The sequence below is a fragment of the Merops nubicus genome, unplaced genomic scaffold (assembly GCF_000691845.1).
Source record: "Merops nubicus isolate BGI_N331 unplaced genomic scaffold, ASM69184v1 scaffold20356, whole genome shotgun sequence".
Classification (NCBI taxonomy): domain Eukaryota; kingdom Metazoa; phylum Chordata; class Aves; order Coraciiformes; family Meropidae; genus Merops; species Merops nubicus.
In genome coordinates this window covers 1-19,889 of record NW_008617177.1, presented here as the reverse complement: position 1 = coordinate 19,889, position 19,889 = coordinate 1, and the positions used below count along the sequence as shown (strand labels likewise).

General features: G+C 37.4%; 1 protein-coding gene across 1 annotated transcript in view; it reads left to right on the top strand.

The window, feature by feature from the left end:
- The window catches only part of LOC103775606 (UDP-GlcNAc:betaGal beta-1,3-N-acetylglucosaminyltransferase-like protein 1), a gene marked incomplete at its 3' end in the record, with an annotated part of 34,256 nt that extends 15,005 nt beyond the window's left edge, over nt 1-19,251 (top strand). The window contains exons 5-6 of the mRNA XM_008943068.1: nt 1,811-1,876; nt 19,156-19,251. Coding sequence (XP_008941316.1) covers nt 1,811-1,876; nt 19,156-19,251 — 162 coding nt within the window. The remainder of the gene's footprint in view (nt 1-1,810; nt 1,877-19,155) is intronic.
- Between the last annotated feature and the right edge of the window lie 638 nt (nt 19,252-19,889).

Sequence of the window (19,889 nt, the reverse complement as noted above, 5' to 3'; positions counted from 1 at the left end):
ATTAACAGTGGAATCTTTTAGCACAAGAGCATATGTTGTATATTGTAAGAGATAATAGTAGCTTTGTTCTAAGCATTGGAATTCCTTGCTTTTTGATGTACTTCTTTTGCATTCTCAGTTTTGAGGAATTAAAAAATAAAAGATATCTAAGAATTCTAAGTAATTCATAAAGGAGTGAATAAAGTTCAGTTAAAATCTATCTCCTATTGCTTATATGAAAACCAAGTTTGCTCACTATTTGGCATAAAGAAATAGGATTATGGCAATTCTGAGGAGATACTGGGTAAATGTTTTGTTGGAACATTTTCTTGGTACAGTACCTGAATACTGGCACCTTACTGATAAAGTGGAATAAAATCATAGTTCTGAAGTAACTGATGTATAGAGGTTGAGAAATTGGAAGGGTTTTTTTTCCTCTGTTGGCTTTGAAGATCAGTAACATCTCTCATGGTTATCACTACCTTCATCCTAAATACAAGATACAGAAAAATGCTTTTGACAATGTATTCCCTCCACCTTTATAAACTGGCACGTAATAAAGGTCAGGTTTATTATTCATTTCTGTTATCTTTACCTTGAACTGTATTAATTAGTTGGAGCTACTTCTGAAACTTTTTTCAGTCCTTCAATTTTTTTTTATAAAACCATAGTGTCACCTTTATATCAAGGTCATTCAAAACTCTGTAAGCTCTAGATATTTAAGTACTAATATATCTTTTGTTGCCATTGATTTGACTGAAAGTTTTAATGTTAAAGTTGTTGGAAATTCAATACTTGCGGGTTTTTTTGCCTCAATAGGAATCTCCTTAGAATGATTTTTATGTGAGGAACTGTTGAAAGAATGGAAGTAGAACGGGAATTCAGGGCTCCTTTGAATTATGTTTGTCTGATAAGTTTTGTCTGATCATTTGGAAATACCCTGAGAAATAGGCTGTGGTAGCTTTAACCAGCATCTAAGAAAGACTGAACTGATCCTTTAAAAGGGAAGAAATATGGCACCAAAATGGAAAAGAATGTAGGTAGAAACTCTGGGAGACTAATTTGGGCCGTTTAATTGACTGTAAAACTAGCCTAGAAAATACATCATTTTGAGAAGGAAGTAATAGAGTTTTGAAAGGAGTGTCTCTGATCCATTTGAGGAAGGAGGGTAAGGTTACTGACTCTTTACAAGGCAACTGTTTTGTATGTAAGCAAAGTAGACCTTTTTGCTACAGGCAAAAGAAGTATGAACATCAAATGCAAATCTAGGTGGTGTGTTTTAAAGACAGTGTCAATGCTGATACATTTTATGAGTGCAGGGTTTTTTTCTTGTTTTTTCCCTTAGAATCTTATCACTTCACAAATACTAGTTGTGCTCATGAAATATGACATATTGGTAGATTAGAGACCGAAGGCTTTTCCTTACCAGTGAAACAAGGTGCAGCTAGACCACAAAGCATGTTTCCTCATATTGCTAGAATCTCTCAAATCTCATGCCTTTAATCGAGGCTAGTTCCTAGTCCACACATACTGCCAGTAGTGGTGTTCCAATTGTTAGAGTGGGTGAATTTCTTTAGAAATGTAAAATGTCTGGGTGCCCATAAGATGTATGTTGAGATCACAACATGGTTGTCACATAGTAGTTTTGATCACTTCTGACTTGAACAGGATTCTTCTACTGAAAGTAAAAAAGTCTCCTAATAGTTGTACATTTGCATTTCTGACTGCGCTCCAGTAAAATGATGTTAATTTAGCAGCATATTCTAATGTGCGTCTGAGTACTGTACTGTGACCCTTTTTCTATTCAGTAACAGTGTGTCATTTATTCCAGGATGATGTGATGATGCCGCAGCGGGTTAGGCTGCAGCACGAAGCTGCCATTCAACACCCAAACAGTGTGAGTACTTTTTTCTTGTGTGTATTTCTATGTTTTTCCTTTCACAGAGTGCTGGATGCATCTTTAAAAGGATATGAAAATTTCACAGTAGGGCTGGTGGAGGCAAAGCAATAACCAGTGTATTCTTCTCTTTTATTTTTAATCCTTGCACTGAATAGTAGCTTTGATTGAACTTCTTTTCCTCTGTTTAGTTGCTCTATTCAGTAAACCAAATGTCATTATGACAGTGATATTCTTTTCCAAATGAATGTACAGGTTTTGATAATGTTTGTAGTCTAAATGATAATGCCTTTTTAATTTAGCCTTACTAAGTGACATGAAAAGCTGCAAAGGATTGGCTACAGCTATGGTATATCTGTTTTTAATATTTAAGAAAGTGTAAATTCTAAGGAATGTATGGGTTGTTATCATTAATAAATTGGTGTACAGTTAAATTGAAAGAAAGAAAACCTCATGAAAATGCCATTCTTAATTCATGTGAAAAGCTATCAGAAACATTCTGTGAGATAGTTGTTTTATGATCTATATAATTTTAAATTTAAATAGATTTCTGTGATTAGGGCCAGTATCCGTTAGAAAGTTTGTGTATATGTTCTACTTACCTGAAGATAATAAATATAAGTAATTTGTTAGGGCAGTTACTTTATCTGTCAATGTTATTGGCAGAGACACTCCTTTATACACTTGAAAGCTGAGTTTCTTTCCTATTAACAATGTTCAGCAAAAATAAGCTTATTATTTTCACATCTTTGTTATTTACTCTCGTGAGATTTATTTCATGTGCAAGAGGTTTCTGGAAAGGAAAGGTCAGTTGACCTGATCTGTCAAGAAGGTCTCAGAACCTGCTGGTCACAGAACAAACCAGACAGTTTTAGGATTACCATTCGCTGGGAATTAAATACCTTTTGAACTTTTCCTCTGAAACACACTTGCTTCCAAGTGGTGATTATTGCTGCTGTTGCAGCTGAGGAGAGTCTCCCAAACCACCTGCTGCCTAGTGGTGAGTTGTGTACCTGCTCATCACACCACCTGCTTTAGGTCTCTTATGAAACCTGATGATTCTTACAATCCAATTTATCAAATTATAGTTTTAGGAGTACCTGAGTAGCAGTTAACCTAATTCACATTATGAACATAATAAAATGATACGTTGAAAGTTGTTTTTGTTCTGATATCAATCAGTTAATGTAATTCTGCAGTATAATGCCAAAAAAACAGAGAAGCAAGTTGCTCCACTAAGCTGGTTTTATGGAAACTACTGTTAAGAGAGATCATATTTCTTACTGATATGACTTCCCTATCTGTATAGTCAGATTTCTTTTAAATTAGACTAACTTCAACCAAACTGTCTGTAGTCTACTTAGAAAGCACTTAAACTGTTTCGTTTATATTCTCTTCTACTGTAGTGCCTAACAACATGCAGTATGAACTATTAAATGACAATCAAATAATTAATAATGAGTGCCTGAGTAGAATGAAGGGTATGTCTTCATGGTAGATTCTAAGCAATGTAAACTTTTTCTTCCCATTCTAAACTAATCTAAATTTGTGGTCCTATCTTAGTGTGGTACGTGTGGTGGGTTGACCTTGGCAGGATGCCAGGTGCCCACCAAGCCGCTCCATCACTCCCCTCCTTAGCAGGACAAGGCAAGGGGGGAGAAAATGAGGTAGAAAAAACTCATGGGCAAAGATAAAGGCAGTTTAATAAAATCAAAAGCAAAGGCTGTGTGTGGAAGCCAAGGAAAACAAAAGATTTATTCTCTACTTTCTGTCATCAGGGGATGTCCAGCCACTTGTACATGTGATTCAGTACATGTAGTTGTAGCTCCAGAAGATAAACATAATAATAAAGAATGCCTCCTCCTTAGCTTTTATCCTTGAGCAGACACTACATGGTCTGGAATATCACTTTGGTCAGCTGGGGTCAGCTGTCCTGGCTGTGTCCTCTCCCAAGATCTTGCCTCCCCCAGCCTACTGGAGGGGGAGTTGCAGAGACAGCCTTGATGGGCTGTGAGCACTGCTCAGCAGCAGCCAGAACACCAGTGTGTTATCAACACCTTGCTAACGACCAACACACAGCCCAGAACTGTGAGAGCAGCTCTAGGAGAGGTTAACTCCACCCCAGCCAGACCAAATACACTCTGCTGGCCTGTTGGCAAAGCTTAACTTGATCATTGTGCCTTACTGAAGAAAATGAGCTAAAGTCAGCCTGATTTGGCATGGGAAATAAGGGGTTTCCCCTTTCAGTTATCTGACATACTAGTACCGGAAATCTTCCATTTAGGAAAGTGTAAAAATTCTCAGAGATGAATGGAAAGTCCTGAGATTTTAAACCCAAAGAGAAATGGTAGATGTGTGCGTGCTCCACATATGACATAGAGATAGTGCCTCTGGGTAGAGCCTGTCTCCTGCCATCACTTTCTCTCACCTTTGAACTGAGTCAGAGGGATTCCTCACAGCTTTTTGGGCAATGACCTTGGTTTTCTTTTTTTTTTTTTTCTTTCGACTTCAACTGGTTTTTATTTTCTATTGTTTCTTGCCTTTTATTGCTGCCTTTCAGGTGTAAGGATTTTCTGTTGTTCTTGAACCCTATAAAGGTAAAAATGAATTTCTGTTTGAATTGAACAGAATGTGCTTTTCCATTTTACAGGTGTAGACAATGTAATGCCTCTATGCAGTATACCTGTGCTGGATTAATGTGGTGTTTTGCAGGAGTCAAATTCAAAGGCCTGAAAGGAGAATTAGGAACACATCCAGCTGCTCCTGGCAAGCAAATAGATTAATTTGGTCCAGAACCCCTCTAGTTCTGACACAACTTAAGTTACTTTGAGAAAAGAAAAGCTGACTTTCTGGCACAAATCTGCTGACCAATGTCATGGTGGACTGCCATTCTTAAAAGAATAAACTCTACTGTCCTCAGAATAATTGTGCCATTGAATTTTCTGGCCCTGGAAGATGGTTGGGGATGTTTGAATAAATTGTGTTCTGTGTTTCGAGTTCTGACCCTAGCTTCAGTCAGTATGATAAGCCAGAGTAGGTGGGGGGGGGGGGAAAAAAAAAAAAAAAAAAAAAAAAAGCAGAAGCTTGAGAAATGCCTGTGAAGCAGTGAGCTTTTTTTGGTTTGTTCCTGAAATTCTAATTTGCAGACTTGGACTTTCCACTGTTTTGCAACTTCTCCTGACCTGGATTTTTGACTTCATGTAGTCTCAGTGTGCTTGCAGAAATTTCATTGCTCACCCTAGCCTTTTTGATTTGTACTGAGAGACAGATTTGAAGACTAATATTCCCAGTGGGCTCCAATACTGGAGGCTTCAGTCTGCTGTCATTACTGCTATAGATTTAAAGGTAGAAAAGTCTTTTTGCACCTTTTTTTCTCCCAGATCCTAATACCTGAGGTTCTTCCTCTTTCTTGTCATTCTAAAATGCAGATGGCCTTACCCTGACTTGAAGCCTGATTAGTAAACAGCAGAACCAAAGATTCCAGATGCACTTGGAGTGACTCCCCAACCAGTTGTTCTTCAAAGAAACTGGTGTTTCTAGCTCTGAAAAAGAAGGGGCTTGGCCCCAGCTTCAGGTACTGGCATATGACTGGGGTAACACTGCAGCTGCCTGTAGCTTTATCAGCCTCATTTCCTGTATCATAGACTACTTAATCATGCTTTAAGAGCAAGAACAAATGAATTTCTGCTCTTTTAAGCTGTTCTTATCTGGAAGACTTTTAAAAAAAAAAAATCTTGTGGGATGGAACTGTTCTGCCACTCAACATTTACAGTGGAGGATTTTGGATCTCAAAAGACAAATTACATTGTGATTTTATTAAATGCAGCTCTCTAGAACCTCTGTCATCTTGTCTTCTGGTGAATGTTTTACATTATCTCCAAGTCCTCTTGACAAGGATTCTATAAATAGGACGCTCTTGGAAGACACAAGTTTTTGAAACTTTTGTATTTATACTACAAATTCTTAAGCTCTGCTAGCTCAGTATGAATACCTACTTTGAGCAGTTTGAAATCTTGGGGCCATTGTCCTGTCTATGGAAAATATAATAGCTGCCAACCTTTTGGCACTGATTGTCCAGTGCACATGTGCACTTATGTTATGCTGCATACAAGCGTGCCTCCAAATTGCTTATGCTCTAATCAGATAAGGAATGCCTTTGTTATTAGAGAATGAACAACTGCTGCTAAAACATCTCACACTAGTTTTTGTTTATCCCTGGAAGCAGCATCTATCCCATTTATCCAGGGGTAAGCCAGGTGTTGCTTATTTACCAACCACAAATCATGTATGCTGTGTTGGCAGCTAATGAGTGGGAAGATTCAAGATCACGTTTCCCTTAATTCTGAAAAAAATCAAGCCTTCATATCTTATTTTATTTGTGTTCTTCTGGAGGAGATCCAGCATTGTGTACGTATACCAATATATTCTATTCAACATGGCTTCTGAGTTTGGAGTAGCCCAGGAAATTATTTCCCAAACCACACACACACAATGCAGTCATTCATGCCTCTGTCCCACATTTATTCTGTTACTTTATTTGAGCAGAGTAGTATCCTTTAAGAACTCCCAAAGCTTCTTGTTACAAGGAGAGAGGAGATTAGAGGTATCTTCTCCCAGGTTATCGTGTAGCTCAGTGCTTGCATCAAGACCTGCTGTGGGCATGCCAAGGTGAAATCACTGGATGTGGTTTGAGAACACTCTTGGAGAGCTCGAGTGGCACTGGAGAGCTTCTTGGGGATGTGTTGCACTCCTGAGCTGCACTGGTACCTGGCCACTCTTTGCCAAGCCCCTGCGCCGCTACGGAGACTTTCAAGAATGGTGCAGCCCTTGGAATATTCTTCCAGTTTTTCTGTTTTCTAAGGATTCCAGATACTAGAAGGAGAAAAGATGAGTGCTAAAATGAGATGTACTATTCACACTCGAAATCCACTGGCTTTCCATCTGTCTTAGAGCCATACTATGTTTGGACCTCATATTGCCTGCTGGGCATGGTGTTACTTTATTCTTCCTCTCACCACTGTTTCACTTGAGTGTATGTGTGCAGTCATACATTACGACGGTACACATGAGCAGCATGTGGCTTCAGATTTTCAATATCTTTCTTTCTGCAGAATTTCTTATAAAATAGCTAAGCTCTTCCTCAGCTCTTCCTCACTATCTGCCGTGTCTTCCCAACAGCTGGAATCAAAATGTGAGCAATGGAAGTAATAAAACATGATTTCCTTGTGTTGTCACTGGCTGAATAAGAGGTGAAGGTATATCAGTGTCTGAATGAACACCTTTCTTTTTGTTGTGAAATTACTGGCCTATTTCTCAGTCATGTAGGATAGTTAGGCATGTGAGAGAACATTGAGTATAACCATTCACACATTTCTTCAATGAGAAGTTCTCGCTGTTTTGCATCTATATAGCAGATTTTTGGCATATTCTGTAGCTTGGATTTAGCTCAAGAGCTGCAATGCCTAAGGCCATTTTAACCTATTGCATTATCTGCATGTGTTAACCAACCGACTAAATTCTGCATATCTTTGATGGTTAATATGACTCTAAGATAGCTGATTGGATTGAGTGAACATGAACAGTGCGTGGCACTGCTAGTGCACAGACCTGCTCATCCACCTCTGGAAAAGCTGTAAACAAATATTGTGCAATCAGCAAATGAATTGGAGACATGAACAATTGAATGAGAGAGCTGAGCTTGATCCTTTTTTTAAGGCACAACTCCAGGCCAAAGGCATGGTACTTTTTTTTTTCTTAATTCAAAGAAATGGAATCATTTTGAAAGATGGAGTCTAATAGATAAGAGGTTTTTTTGTATTGTCACACTACCCTGTGCTGTTCTACTTGGCTGGACAATTACACATTCCTGTTATGTGTTAGACTGATTTCCCCCCTCCCTCATTTGCATTACCTATTGCTTGTTGAGCACTCCTGAATCATTTCACTTTCTCTTTTTTTTCGTGGCTAAAATGATCAGATTCTATTGATTGTTCCTTCTGTCAGTCCTTTTAGCTTCCACCTTATTCATTTAAATTGCTATTTGAAATTGCAAGTAAGGATTTTCTTAGTAGCAACAGGAAGAGTATACAACAAAATTAGTAGATCCACTCTTACAGGTATAATTCAAATGAAGTTTTAGTGTTATGTGAAGGAGATACTCATGTGGAACAGAACTATTAAGATCAGCATTCCTAGTGTTTATATGGCTATCATGATAGTGCAATCTGATTCTTTTTCAAAATAACTGAAGATTAACAATGTTTCAACTCTTTTTACATCGACAGAGTTGGTTTTTTTTTTTTTTGTATGAGTTATGCCACAAAAGCCGTTCTGTGGCAGTGGCTTAACAAACACTGAGCTTTGTTTTGTTCTGAGTGCAAAACTATTTATAGACATTCTTATATCATCTGTCAGTGAGTTCCGTATTTTGAATCTAGCTCTTGTCCTTGGAGGGAGGGAGGTAGTTCTAGGTAGTCTAGACAGGTTTCCATGTGTGCTGTCTTGCATATCAGAGCAATTCTTGAAGTCAGAGTGCGCACTGATTGTTTTGTATACAAAAAGAGCACTGTGTGTAAATAGTGTGTTCTAAATTACTTGTTTTGCTGACTAGGTAAGACATGGTGTACTCAACTAGTGGAAAAAACATCCACACAACTGTTTCCATCTTATCTCAGGTGTGTAACTGCATGTGTAGAAACTCTTCTGATCACTAGAATGCCGGTACGTACAACAGAAACTTTTCAGTGGAGCCTTTTACTGAGCAGCTGTGCCATAATGTATCACATTAATATGGGGGTTTTTGTTCCTGCTTAGTATCACAAGTCTGGAATAAAAGGCAGAAGATGGTTCTATCTATTTAGTGCCAAGCCAGGCTGTTCCATGATGAAAGGGAGCATGGAATAAAAAATAAAAATGGGAAGAAAATGTAAAGAGGGAGGCCACCTTATACACTGGCAGTCAACAGTAGCAGTTGGGGAATATTGGCACTCCTCAATGTGTAGTGATTTTTATATTCCACATACCAATGGAATTTGGTCACTTTTGGAAAGATCTTAAAGCCTTTTGCTTGCTGTGTCTTCTTGTTAGTCTAATGTTAGTGCAGTCCTGAAAATAACAGATAACCTCTCAGATTACACACTGTGCTGCTTCTTAGGTATTTTCTCTGGGAAGTCAAAACTGTTATTATGAGTTTTGGTAATTATATTGCACTTGTTCATTAGACAGAATAAATGAATGTTTAAGATAGTCTTGTTTGTATGGCTAGAGCTAGCCAAACTGAGATGATGCACGTCTCCTGTACCTATGTATTGTTCTTAAAATAGTCTTTCGTTACGTAGTGCTAATTGGAATTCAGAAGCTCTAAAACTTGTATGGATTTTCATGGAGTTTCACCTGGTTCTTCTTGTTTTCTAAACTGTAACAGTTCATTAGGTGTTTTGCTGTTTTAATGGAGTTACAGATCTTTAGGAAATTCCTTAAGAAGTGACCTAAAGTCTAAATATGTTCATGAACTATTGAGCATATTTGGATCACAGAATGACGTTGCACTTTGTGGAGAGGTCAGCAGACAGAAGCTTGGTCACACTGCGATTAGAGCAGTGATGAACTCTAGCCAGCATTTCCTGCCTCACAGCAGCATTAGCAGGGCTTGGATCTACTCTCATAGCAGCTTTAAAGTTTCTGGTCAGCCAGGAACATGGGCAAACAGGCTGCATCTGCCTCTGAAAGACATGCTCTCAGGAGCTTTAGATCACTTTTGTTTGACTGAAGGACGGTGATGCAATGGGCAAGGGCTTCATTCAGGAGTGAGAAGATGCAAATATGCCTCCAGAGTGGCTTTGCCATTCCTCATCTACTGTTTTAAGGAAGTGGTCAACAGCATTGTTCTGTAGTCTGAGCCTTTACTCCTGAGGGATTTTATTACATTTTCTCAAATTAGCCAGTGTTTTAGTCTGGACTGCAAAAATAGGTCATTAGTATCTTGTATGTAATTTTACAGGTGTGAAAAGATAATAAGCATATGTGAAGATTTACTAAACTGTCATTAAACAGAATGTTGAAATGTTACCTCACCGTTTGGTGTGATATGAAAGTCCCTCCACCTAAATTCCATCCTTCTTATGTGCAACAAGTTAATGGTTGCTGGTGATCTCTCATTCTGTGCCATCTGCTTAAGGCCAGGCTTTACCAATCTCCCTTTTATTGTTTTGTCTTCCAGTTGCTTCATACGGCTTTTAGATTTTTCTTTGATAAATGCTTTTGTTTAGGACATGATGTTGGTTAAAATCTTCATGCAGAACTTAAGTAATCTTTGCTTCTCCTTGGTTAATTTGCATCAGCTTTCCTTCTGTCTCCCTTACTCAGCATGTTTGAGACAGATCAGTGTGTGTTGCCCAGGCAAGTCCTAGCAAGTTTAGATTTAGTATAAACATTCACATAACAGCTATTAAAGATAAATTACTCGGATTCTGACGTATCTTGAAGGGTAGATGAATAGATCAAATTTGTTTGCCTAACCCTGCTAGTAGGAATTTGCTCCGCTACATAGGCTAAGTAGATCTGAGGGGGCTCTGGCCCATCCTTGGTGGGAACGGGGAGGGGGAAATGAGATTATATTCCTGAGGTCATTACCTACAATTCTCAATTGCCCCAAATAATTTTTTTTTCCAGACTTTAGGAAAATGTTATTAGAGATTTGTAAAAGTTATTTGTAATTTTTCAATAACCTTTTGGGATGGAGGGTAGAAACTAGAGCAGCATTTGTGTGAAGGTTTTGTTCTGACTTGGTGACAGTAGAGTATGTTTAAGAGGAAAAAATATAATTCCTTTTCTTTTTCTGCACTGAAGAATATGAAAATTCTTTTGACAATGTAAGAATATTATTCTTATAGTGATTTCCATTAGTTTGGCCTTTCTATGTATGTCACCCAGATCTGCTGGAATTCATCTGTGTCTTTGCTTTTTATTAGGCAGCTTCCTTAAAGAGTCTTTTTAATTTGGTATTTCTGAAAAACCACAGTGCATTTTCAAAGTCACAATGTCAGTTTAAGTCTGTTCTACATTTAATCAAATATCCCAAATGAGAAACATCCCGACTTGCACCACTTTGTAATTAAATTTGTGTTTAATATGGCCTCCACATGCCAATAACCCCATCGAACACATATGATTACTCAAGTTTGATATTCAATGTCTGATTGTAATGTAGACTTTCAGCATATTTCACTTTTAAAATTATGTCTGAAGCATAATATGTCTGAAAATCAAGATCCCTTTCTCCTTGTGTTTAGGTATTTTGCCATGCTGGTAACTATTACTAATCCAGTCATACTTTATGAAGCTACAGACACAAGAGAAATCAGTTTTAAAATAGAAAATATGCAAAGATATTACTCCTTTTGACTGTTTTGAAGCTTTATGCAAAGGCCTGCCTGTGTGAGCAGCTTGATGGGATGCAGAGTTTACTTAATTTGCAGCAAATTCAGATTACATGTGCACTGGCCCTAGCGTAGAGGTTAAGCCCTTAGATCTTGTTTAGCCAGGACACCAGAGTTTCAGTGAGGGCTTCTGTGGCCTGGTGGTTTTTCCTACATGAGCTAATTATCTATTAAAAAGCTATTACTACCGGGGCTTACTCATTTGCCTTCAAAAACAACTTGTGAATCTCATTTAATTTACTGTAATACCTATGGATTTGCTGTAGTGTCTCTTCAGTGATACTTACTTCAAATTTTTCTCAACGTGTCCCGTTCGTACTTCATGATTTTATACACATCACAACATCCCTTTTAAATGTGCGTGTGGTGTGGTGTGATGCTCAGCTGGGCTCATTCTGATTACACCACCTTGACTTCTTGTTTCTCATATAAACTCACAAAAGAAAATTCGGACTTCCCTGTTTTTTAATGAGTCTTTTTTTTATGGACTAAAAACACACTTGTAACAATCTATTGTGGACTTTGGACTTGAACCAGTGCCAAGTACAATGTTTAACAGGTGCTCTTAAAATGGATTGCTGGAAGATAAGAACATCTGTGGAAATGGATATTCATCTGACCTAAGGGATTGTCTGGGGAGTCGGCACTATCAACGTGTTTTAAATTTTAAAAACGTACTTTAAATACACTAGGGTGTGTTTTGTGTCTTTACACCTAATGCAAATTACCTCACAGGTGCCAAGTGTTTTGGAGAAGACAGTTTCCTTCATTGAAAATGGAGGGGAGAAGAAATACATTTTAGCACCCTCTTCCCCCAGTAGATACTTGGACAGATTTTAACCACATAAAAACATTTCCTTCCATTTATTTTTCCTTTTTGGTTGCATTAAATGATGATCACAAAATCCTTCTTAAAGCCACTAGTATCTTAAATAATTTCATTCTGCATTAAAAAAGAAAAAGTCATGGCCCTCTAGACAAACACAATATGATTTAAATAAAATCTTCCAGTATTTTCAACAACATAAATTTCAAGTCTTGTTTTTAGTAAGGTCAAAATCTTAATGTTGGTATAAATATCTAGTCTGTTTAGCTGTTGCTGTGCCATATAAGTTTCTTATTCATTGAAGCAGATGTTTTAGTTACTGTGATCACCATGTCCTGGTCTGGAACTCAGAGTGAAGTGTACTGAGCAGACAGCTATATTTGGTAAATCTCTCTTCACCTTTCAGGTAACACAGTTTTTTGGACTAATAACTCTGTAATTTTGTCACATTATCCAAATATGAATTTTGAAGGAACTTTGTGTATTCTGTAACTGGTGTTACTTCTAATGAAATCCATGGTAACATGAGGGAAATTTGATTAAATGCTGGCTAAATCAGGCCTAAGCAAGAATGGTTACTATTGACACAATTTTATTTCCTTATTTGTTAGCGTTTTATGGACAGGTTCTTCTCTAGCACCATCACAATTTGATGGAAAACCATCCAATAATATCCTCGATACATATGTATGTATATATTTATGTCACAGTTTTTTTTTACAAAGTATGGATTTAGCTTTAATTATTTGCTTGTATAAGAATAGTAAGAAGCAGAACCAGGAGCAAAAGTGATAGATTTCTGCAAGATGATCTTGCCTGTCTGCTCCAGTATTCTGCAATTAAAATAGATTTTAGCATATAATTCCAAATATTCTTTCTTTTCCTTAATTGGTTGAAGAAACAAATTAGTAATGTAAGTATAATTATTTGTTTGCATTTAAAATGAATGAAATAATGCATATTACCATTGGCTGAAAACATTACCCAATATTTAGATAGTTTAATGGTTAAATCTTCGCTTTACAATTATGCTACTTAGTGTGATAAAGTTCTAGCTGTCCTGTGTAAATTCCAAATAAAGACTTGTGGCAGATTGTTAGTCATGTTTCCTGTGAGAAATGAGTGATCTGACGAGATAATGCTGAGTTGCAGCTGTGCAATTAAAAATTAGGCTACAAGCATATTTTGTAAGTCTACTTGAAAAGAAATGCTGGACTTTCTGAAACAATTGCCCTTTTCAGGGTAGATTTCTGTGACACTTCCAATAAAACATGCTAGGGACACTGCTGAATACCTGTAACAGCCGATGTTAGAGGTAGTGCACCGATACCTGAAGCTTTGCTGATCTTTTAAACTGATATATAAAAATTTGTATTTATACATACCTATTTAGGGGGCTGTGTGTACCCAGAAATAAAATTTAAACTTTTCTAGAAGTTTATACAATGAAGTAATATTTAAAATATTACATGAATGAGACCCAAAGAAATCAATTCAGGGGGAAGAGAGAGGAAAAAAGCCCAAACAAAACACACCCCTGTCAAGTTTTCTTCTGAGTCTCAGGATGTTTGCAGTGTTGCATCAGTTGCGGGGGGTGTAGAAATTACTACAACAAAAATAAAGGTAGTAGGGTCTGGAGACAGCACAGGTGACACCTGCATTTCCCTTATACATCAAGACGTAGGCATGATTAACCAAAGCTACCCTTAAACGTTCAGGATGAGGTGAATGTTTCCTATTAGCTTTTTTTGTGTTAGGAAATTTCCCTCTGTGGATACACAAACAGGCATATTGGTGAAAAAGGTATTGTGCACTAGACACAATCCTTCCTCTATTGCTTGTTGTTTGAATAGTCTTTTTTTCTCACAGAACATTATCATTACATCTGATCCTAGATACTTCTGAGCAAAGCTTCACTAAGTAGTTACAGTCTTTTGTAGATTCATGTCATTCACTCATATTTCTAACATGAAACTCATCACTGCATGCTCTCAGTATGTAGAAAGTTTTGTACTTTATATAACCTTTGAAAGTCACATTTCGTTTAATACCATAAGTTGAGGAAAGCAATTTATTTTGTACAGGAAAGCTGTGGATTTTTCCTTGCTAAAAATATGTATTTTTCCAATAACTGCTTCAATAGCATTGTTAGTTGGTTAATTAAAAAAAACTTCGTAAAACAAAGTTCCTAAAAAGAGAACATTATATAAAGAAACCATATGTATGTGTATACACCTAGTGCCTACTACCTTACAGAGAGTTTATGCTTTTGCCTGTCTTGGTTCAGTTCCCCTTTTTCTAAAACTACGGTGGAAAAAAAATGGGATAAAATTGGAGACCTATTAATTTTTCATCCTCATTTCATCTTTAGTACAACAGAAGGGTTCTGACCCCTACTCTGTCTCTTGAATAAGAAAGATTTTTTTTTTTTGCTAAAGGAAGTTGTAGTGATTAAAAAACCAAAAATGCCACATCTGCTGAAAGTGTGTTTGTTTTAATTACTGTCAAGTCACTTAATCTTTGCTTCCTCTCTCCCGCTTCCTTTTCCATTGATACGTGCAAGGGAAAACATAAAACCCTAAAATATTGAAAACAAGAAACATCTCTACCTTGATATTGCATTTAAAACCAAACACTACCAAAAAGTTGGAGCAGGTTCTGCCCTGTAAGCTGATGGCTGATGTTGCTTCTGGGTCTGGAAGGCTGATTTTCGTACATGTCGGGTATAGGACTGAAATACTGTATTTCAGTGGAACAGTTTTGTAACTCACAGAACAGTGACTGTATGTGCTAATGATACAATTTTGTAATGAATGTAATCATCCTGCCTGCTTCTTCTGAATGTGATCAGAACTCTGACCTTTGTATTGTTCAACAAGTCATTGAATGTGCTCGTTAGATTTGTATTTCATACATCACAGCTAACCCAGTGTGCTGTGACCAATTCAGAGCATCTTGTTTCATGGAGAACCCCATTATTCTAGTTTTAGATGGTTATTTGTACTGTTTTAATTGTATCATAGTTATATTGTATTAGTTTTATAGTGCTCTGACTCCCAAAAGTGAGTAGCATGAAGTTCCTACTCGTTACTTTGATCCCGATAATCTTATTTAGATACAATTCATTAACTCCACTCCTAATCATGTGAAGTGGTAGAGTTATTAGAGAAGAGAGGTTCAGGTGTCTAAAGATAAACATCTAATTCTATTTTGACAACTTTGGCTGTCTGAAACCATCTAGACAGGACTGGCAGATACTAGAGGCCTGGTCCTTCTGTGAAGTGGTAGCTGGAGGTCCATGAGATGGATGTTTGTATTTGGCCATTTCTTCCCACAAAGCTCATTTTAAGCCATTTCTATTTTTAAAAGTTACTCGTATGGCTTTTTGGCATATGTATTTGTTTGTAGTTAAGATAAAACCAGACCACTAATTTATGCTCTTAATATTTTTGCCTATCACTTACTTCCACAAATTATAAATTATTTTTTATTTCTTTCTAGAGAGGCCAATTCTGATTGCAATTAAGTGGAACAGCTAAATAAGCTGTAATTTATACTTAATACATTAATTAAAAATTAATGGTCTGTGTAGAAATTGAGTGACTTTATCTGATGTTGTAGCAGAAATTTATTGTCCTGATTTTCTTTCCTGATTGGAGTTCAGCTCTTCCACAAGCTGCTGTACTTCTTTGCTATGAGCTAGAAAAATTTTTTGGTTATGGTTCATGTTACTGCTTCCTATACAACTATTAATATCAATCATTATATATACATTATATTAACTCTTCTATTAATATTAATACTGAATTGCAGCAAGTTTTGAGTTGGAGTATGAAGCATATAGCAATTGTTGTCTGTATTACACAGTTTAATCTAGGCACATGTATATGGCAGTATACAGTGAACATTTGGGATAATAACAATAAACTTGTCTAATGCTGTCAAAAATATCAAATTTGGATAAGCTACATTTTTGCATTGTCAAAATGTTTCTCGTATGGAGAGTTTCTTGTACTTTCTGGAAGTCTGAATGGGTATAAAATAGGTCAGAAACATTTTTATCCAAGTATTTTAAAATTTGTGAAAGAAGCAACAGTGAAAAAACTTTGTCCTTAATTTAAAAGCTATAAGAAAACATTCAGTGAAGTGAATATAAAAGCTCTGTGAGACATGGAGGAAATGGGAAACTCTGCAGTTGCTTCTGATGCCACACCTTACATAGGGGAACTAGAGGAAGTAATTTGTGCTTTAAATAATCCTGATACTGATTAGATGAAAGAAGCTGGTTAAATGAGCTATGCTTTGCAGAAGCTGTATCAAAGGCTCAGGTTGAGTTACTCTGTGTTGGTGATGTTTATCTTGCAATGATTTAAGTCAAGAATCCCAGTCATGAGTCAGAGGCCCCACTGGGAGAGGAAAGGTACGGCTGAAGAGCAGAAAGGGATGAAGCCCAGGTTTTTGCCTGGGGATCTACAAGTAAACTGGATTGCATAGAGACAATTTTAAGATTTGTCTGTGAAAGATACCTCTTGAGATGATGCTAAAAGCAGTCTTGAGTGGTATTGGTTCTGAAAATGCAAAGAAAGCAGGAAGTGAGTGTGCTGCACAAAAGATTTCAATGCTGTGTTAGGATAGAGGGAAGTGCAAACATTTCATTTCTTACAAAATGTTAACTTTGTTAGGCATTTGTAGTTATTTTCCTGCTGTGTCGCAAGATCAAAGTGCAGCTGTTCTCAATACCAAGCATTTATACTGGTAAGTGTATTTTGCTGTGATATTGTTAGCATTGTAGAGCCTCCCTACCTTCAAGCAGATCAAAAAGAAAAAGAGGCTCTACAGAGGGATCTGGATCAATGGGCCAAGGCCAATGGGATGACATTCAACAAGGCCAAGTGCCAGGTCCTGCACTTGGGTCACAAAAAGTGGGCCACCAGCATCCTGGCTTGTGTCAGAAATAGTGTGGCCAGCAGGACTAGGGCAGGGATCATCCCACTGTGTGCAATGGAATTATTTATATGGCTCTATGGAAAGAGTACAAAATTATGGCTAAGAATCTGAGGTCAAACTCTAGAAATTACAAGAAGTTATGTATGATGCAGGAAAGAGCCATCAAGATCCAGTTTAATAGCAGTTATTCTGTCTGCCTTCACCTCTCCTTGAGTCTGTGTACAGATCATGGATCAAACCCCTTAAGTTTTCCCTGACAGAATAAGGAGTTGAGATTTGAACCAATTTTCCTTTGGACTTTAAGGAATTAGTCCTTTAGCTTAGCACTTGGATTCAACATTTTTTCTGGATTGCTTAAACTTTCAAGAGCATTTGTGAATATAAGACTGGTCAGAAATTAATATAAAAGTATGAAACTCTGTCCTCACCTCTCAATGGAATTTCAGGTTGCTTAGAAAGTGATCACTGCTCTTACTACTTGAAAATTGCTAACTGAAAACCAGGTGTTTAGGAAAAAAAAATAGAGATTTTCCTTTTCGTCTCTTACCTCATGTAAGCTTTTTGTGGTTCTGTATTTCTTCAGTTTAGGCTGTGACTATTCCAATAAAGAAACTAACTTTCCATGTTGTTTCTCTCTAGAATACCTTGTGAGAAAAAAGTGCTTTGGATTTTTTTCCATTCTGACATTATGTACAGTTTTCTAAAGTGTCTTTGCAAGTTATTAAATCCTCGGGTATGCTAGAGAAGGTTAATGAGGACTTAATGAATACCAGCAAGAGTGCTGAATATAGTTCTGTTCTTAAATAAATATCATCCTTACAGAACAGAAGTACTTCTTCTTGTGGTATTTTTGTTCCCACATCAAAAGTCTTCATAACTGCACGTGCAGCATTCTAGCCTGACTACTTACATCTGCATGGGGTCTAAAGCTCTGTAAATAGAGATACCTGAAAGATTTAAACTTGCTGTGGTCATTATATACGCTTAGATTCCTTATGAATGCTTAGGATGGAAGAAAAAAACAAAGTAGTTTTCCACACTGTTCTTGAGCAGAACTTGATTATCTGAAATCAGCGTTCAGAAATGCTAATAATCTTTGGTATTAATTCTCAGTGACTGATCACATCCTAAAGAAAGGGACAGTTATAGTACCACCGGAGTGCAGTAGCTGGTATAAACTGTTACCAGCTCTGCATATATGATTACCTCCTGTAGTACCCTGAAGGTTTAGGGTAGCCTGCAGAGCATCAGGGGGAGCAAACAGCAGAGTTCTGTATGGTCACACTCCTTGGTTCTCCTCAGCTTCCTCTGTGTCTGACCAGAGGTTTGTAAACAGTTCAGTGTTTGTATGAAATTGCATTAATACGTGTCTCTGCAGTTACAGGTACTATGAAATCATTCTAATGTTCTGTTTGATGCATATTGGAAGCTACTTATTATGCCAATAAGTGTTCAGGATATTATAATTCCTATTAGAGTAGAAAATGTTGCTTGAATGGGTGTATAGTACTTCAGTGAATCAAAAAAAATATTGATTTGAAATCAAAATAGGGTGTCTGCATTGTTCCACCATGAATGAGATAAATCAGAATACAGATTATAATATTTCCCCCCTTATTTTATATTAATTATAAGTAACATACAGTATTATAAGCTGTGGCACTGTTGGTACGATTGTCTGCTGTTATCCAAGTTCCAATTTTCATTTGCCGTATTTTAACTGTTTTGGTTGAAATTTTGCATTCTGGATGTCTGGATGATTTTCCTTTGAAAATTTCAACCAAAATGTTTCAAATATACCCAGTACGGAAGCTACTGGAAAGATGCTTCTCAGTGTTAGCTTCCTAGAGACAACCTTTGAATGTCTGTGACTATTTAATATTTGAGCAGAGCAACTCTGAGATATTATATTATATTATATTATGAATCCAGAAAGGGGCTAATAAGGGCTGTTTAGACAATCTTAATTCTTGGAGATGCCATATTTTGGACGTGGGTGTATGGTTACTGGTTTTGTACTGGGGGTGTCCAGCAGTTTACACTATGTGACTTGTCTCATTTTGCCTTAGATTATCGGCTGCCAAGTCAGAAGAGAGCCACCGGGGTCTACTGAGCGATATACACGTTGGGTCAATAATCTGACTGAAGAACAACTTCTTACACAGGTATTGTTGCTTCAGCTCTGACTGAAATTACAGCAGAAAAATAGAGCAAGAGGTTTATTTAGATGGATTTTTTTCAGTCTTTAGCAATACTTGACAATTTACTAAGGCTATTGGAGTCTTCTATTTAAAGGTAATCTTTTAAATCATAGAATCCTAGAATGGCTGAGGTTGGAAGGGACCCCAGAGATCATCTCATCCAACCTCACTGCCATGGGCAAGGACACCTCTAAACTGGACCAGGTTGCTCAAGGCCTCATCCAGCCTCCCCCTGAACACCTCCAGGGAGGGGCATCCACAACCTCCTTGGGCAATCTAGTCCTGAAGAACTTCTTCCTAAGATCCAGTCTGAACCTGCTCTCCTTCAGTTTAAAACCCTTTCCCCTTGTCCTGTTGCTGCACACTCTTGTGACGAGTCCCTCTCCAGCCTTCCTGGAGGTTCCCCTCAGGTATTGGAGGCAGTTCTAAGGTTCCCACATCCCGAGTTTTCTCAGGCTGAACAACCCCAGTGCCCTCAGCCTGTCCTCATAGCAGAGATGCTCCAGCCCCTGGATCATCTTTGTGGCCTCATCTGGACTCATTCCAACAGATCTATGTCCCTTTGATAGTGGGGACATGTTCTGGTTCCGTGTAAAAAGGGG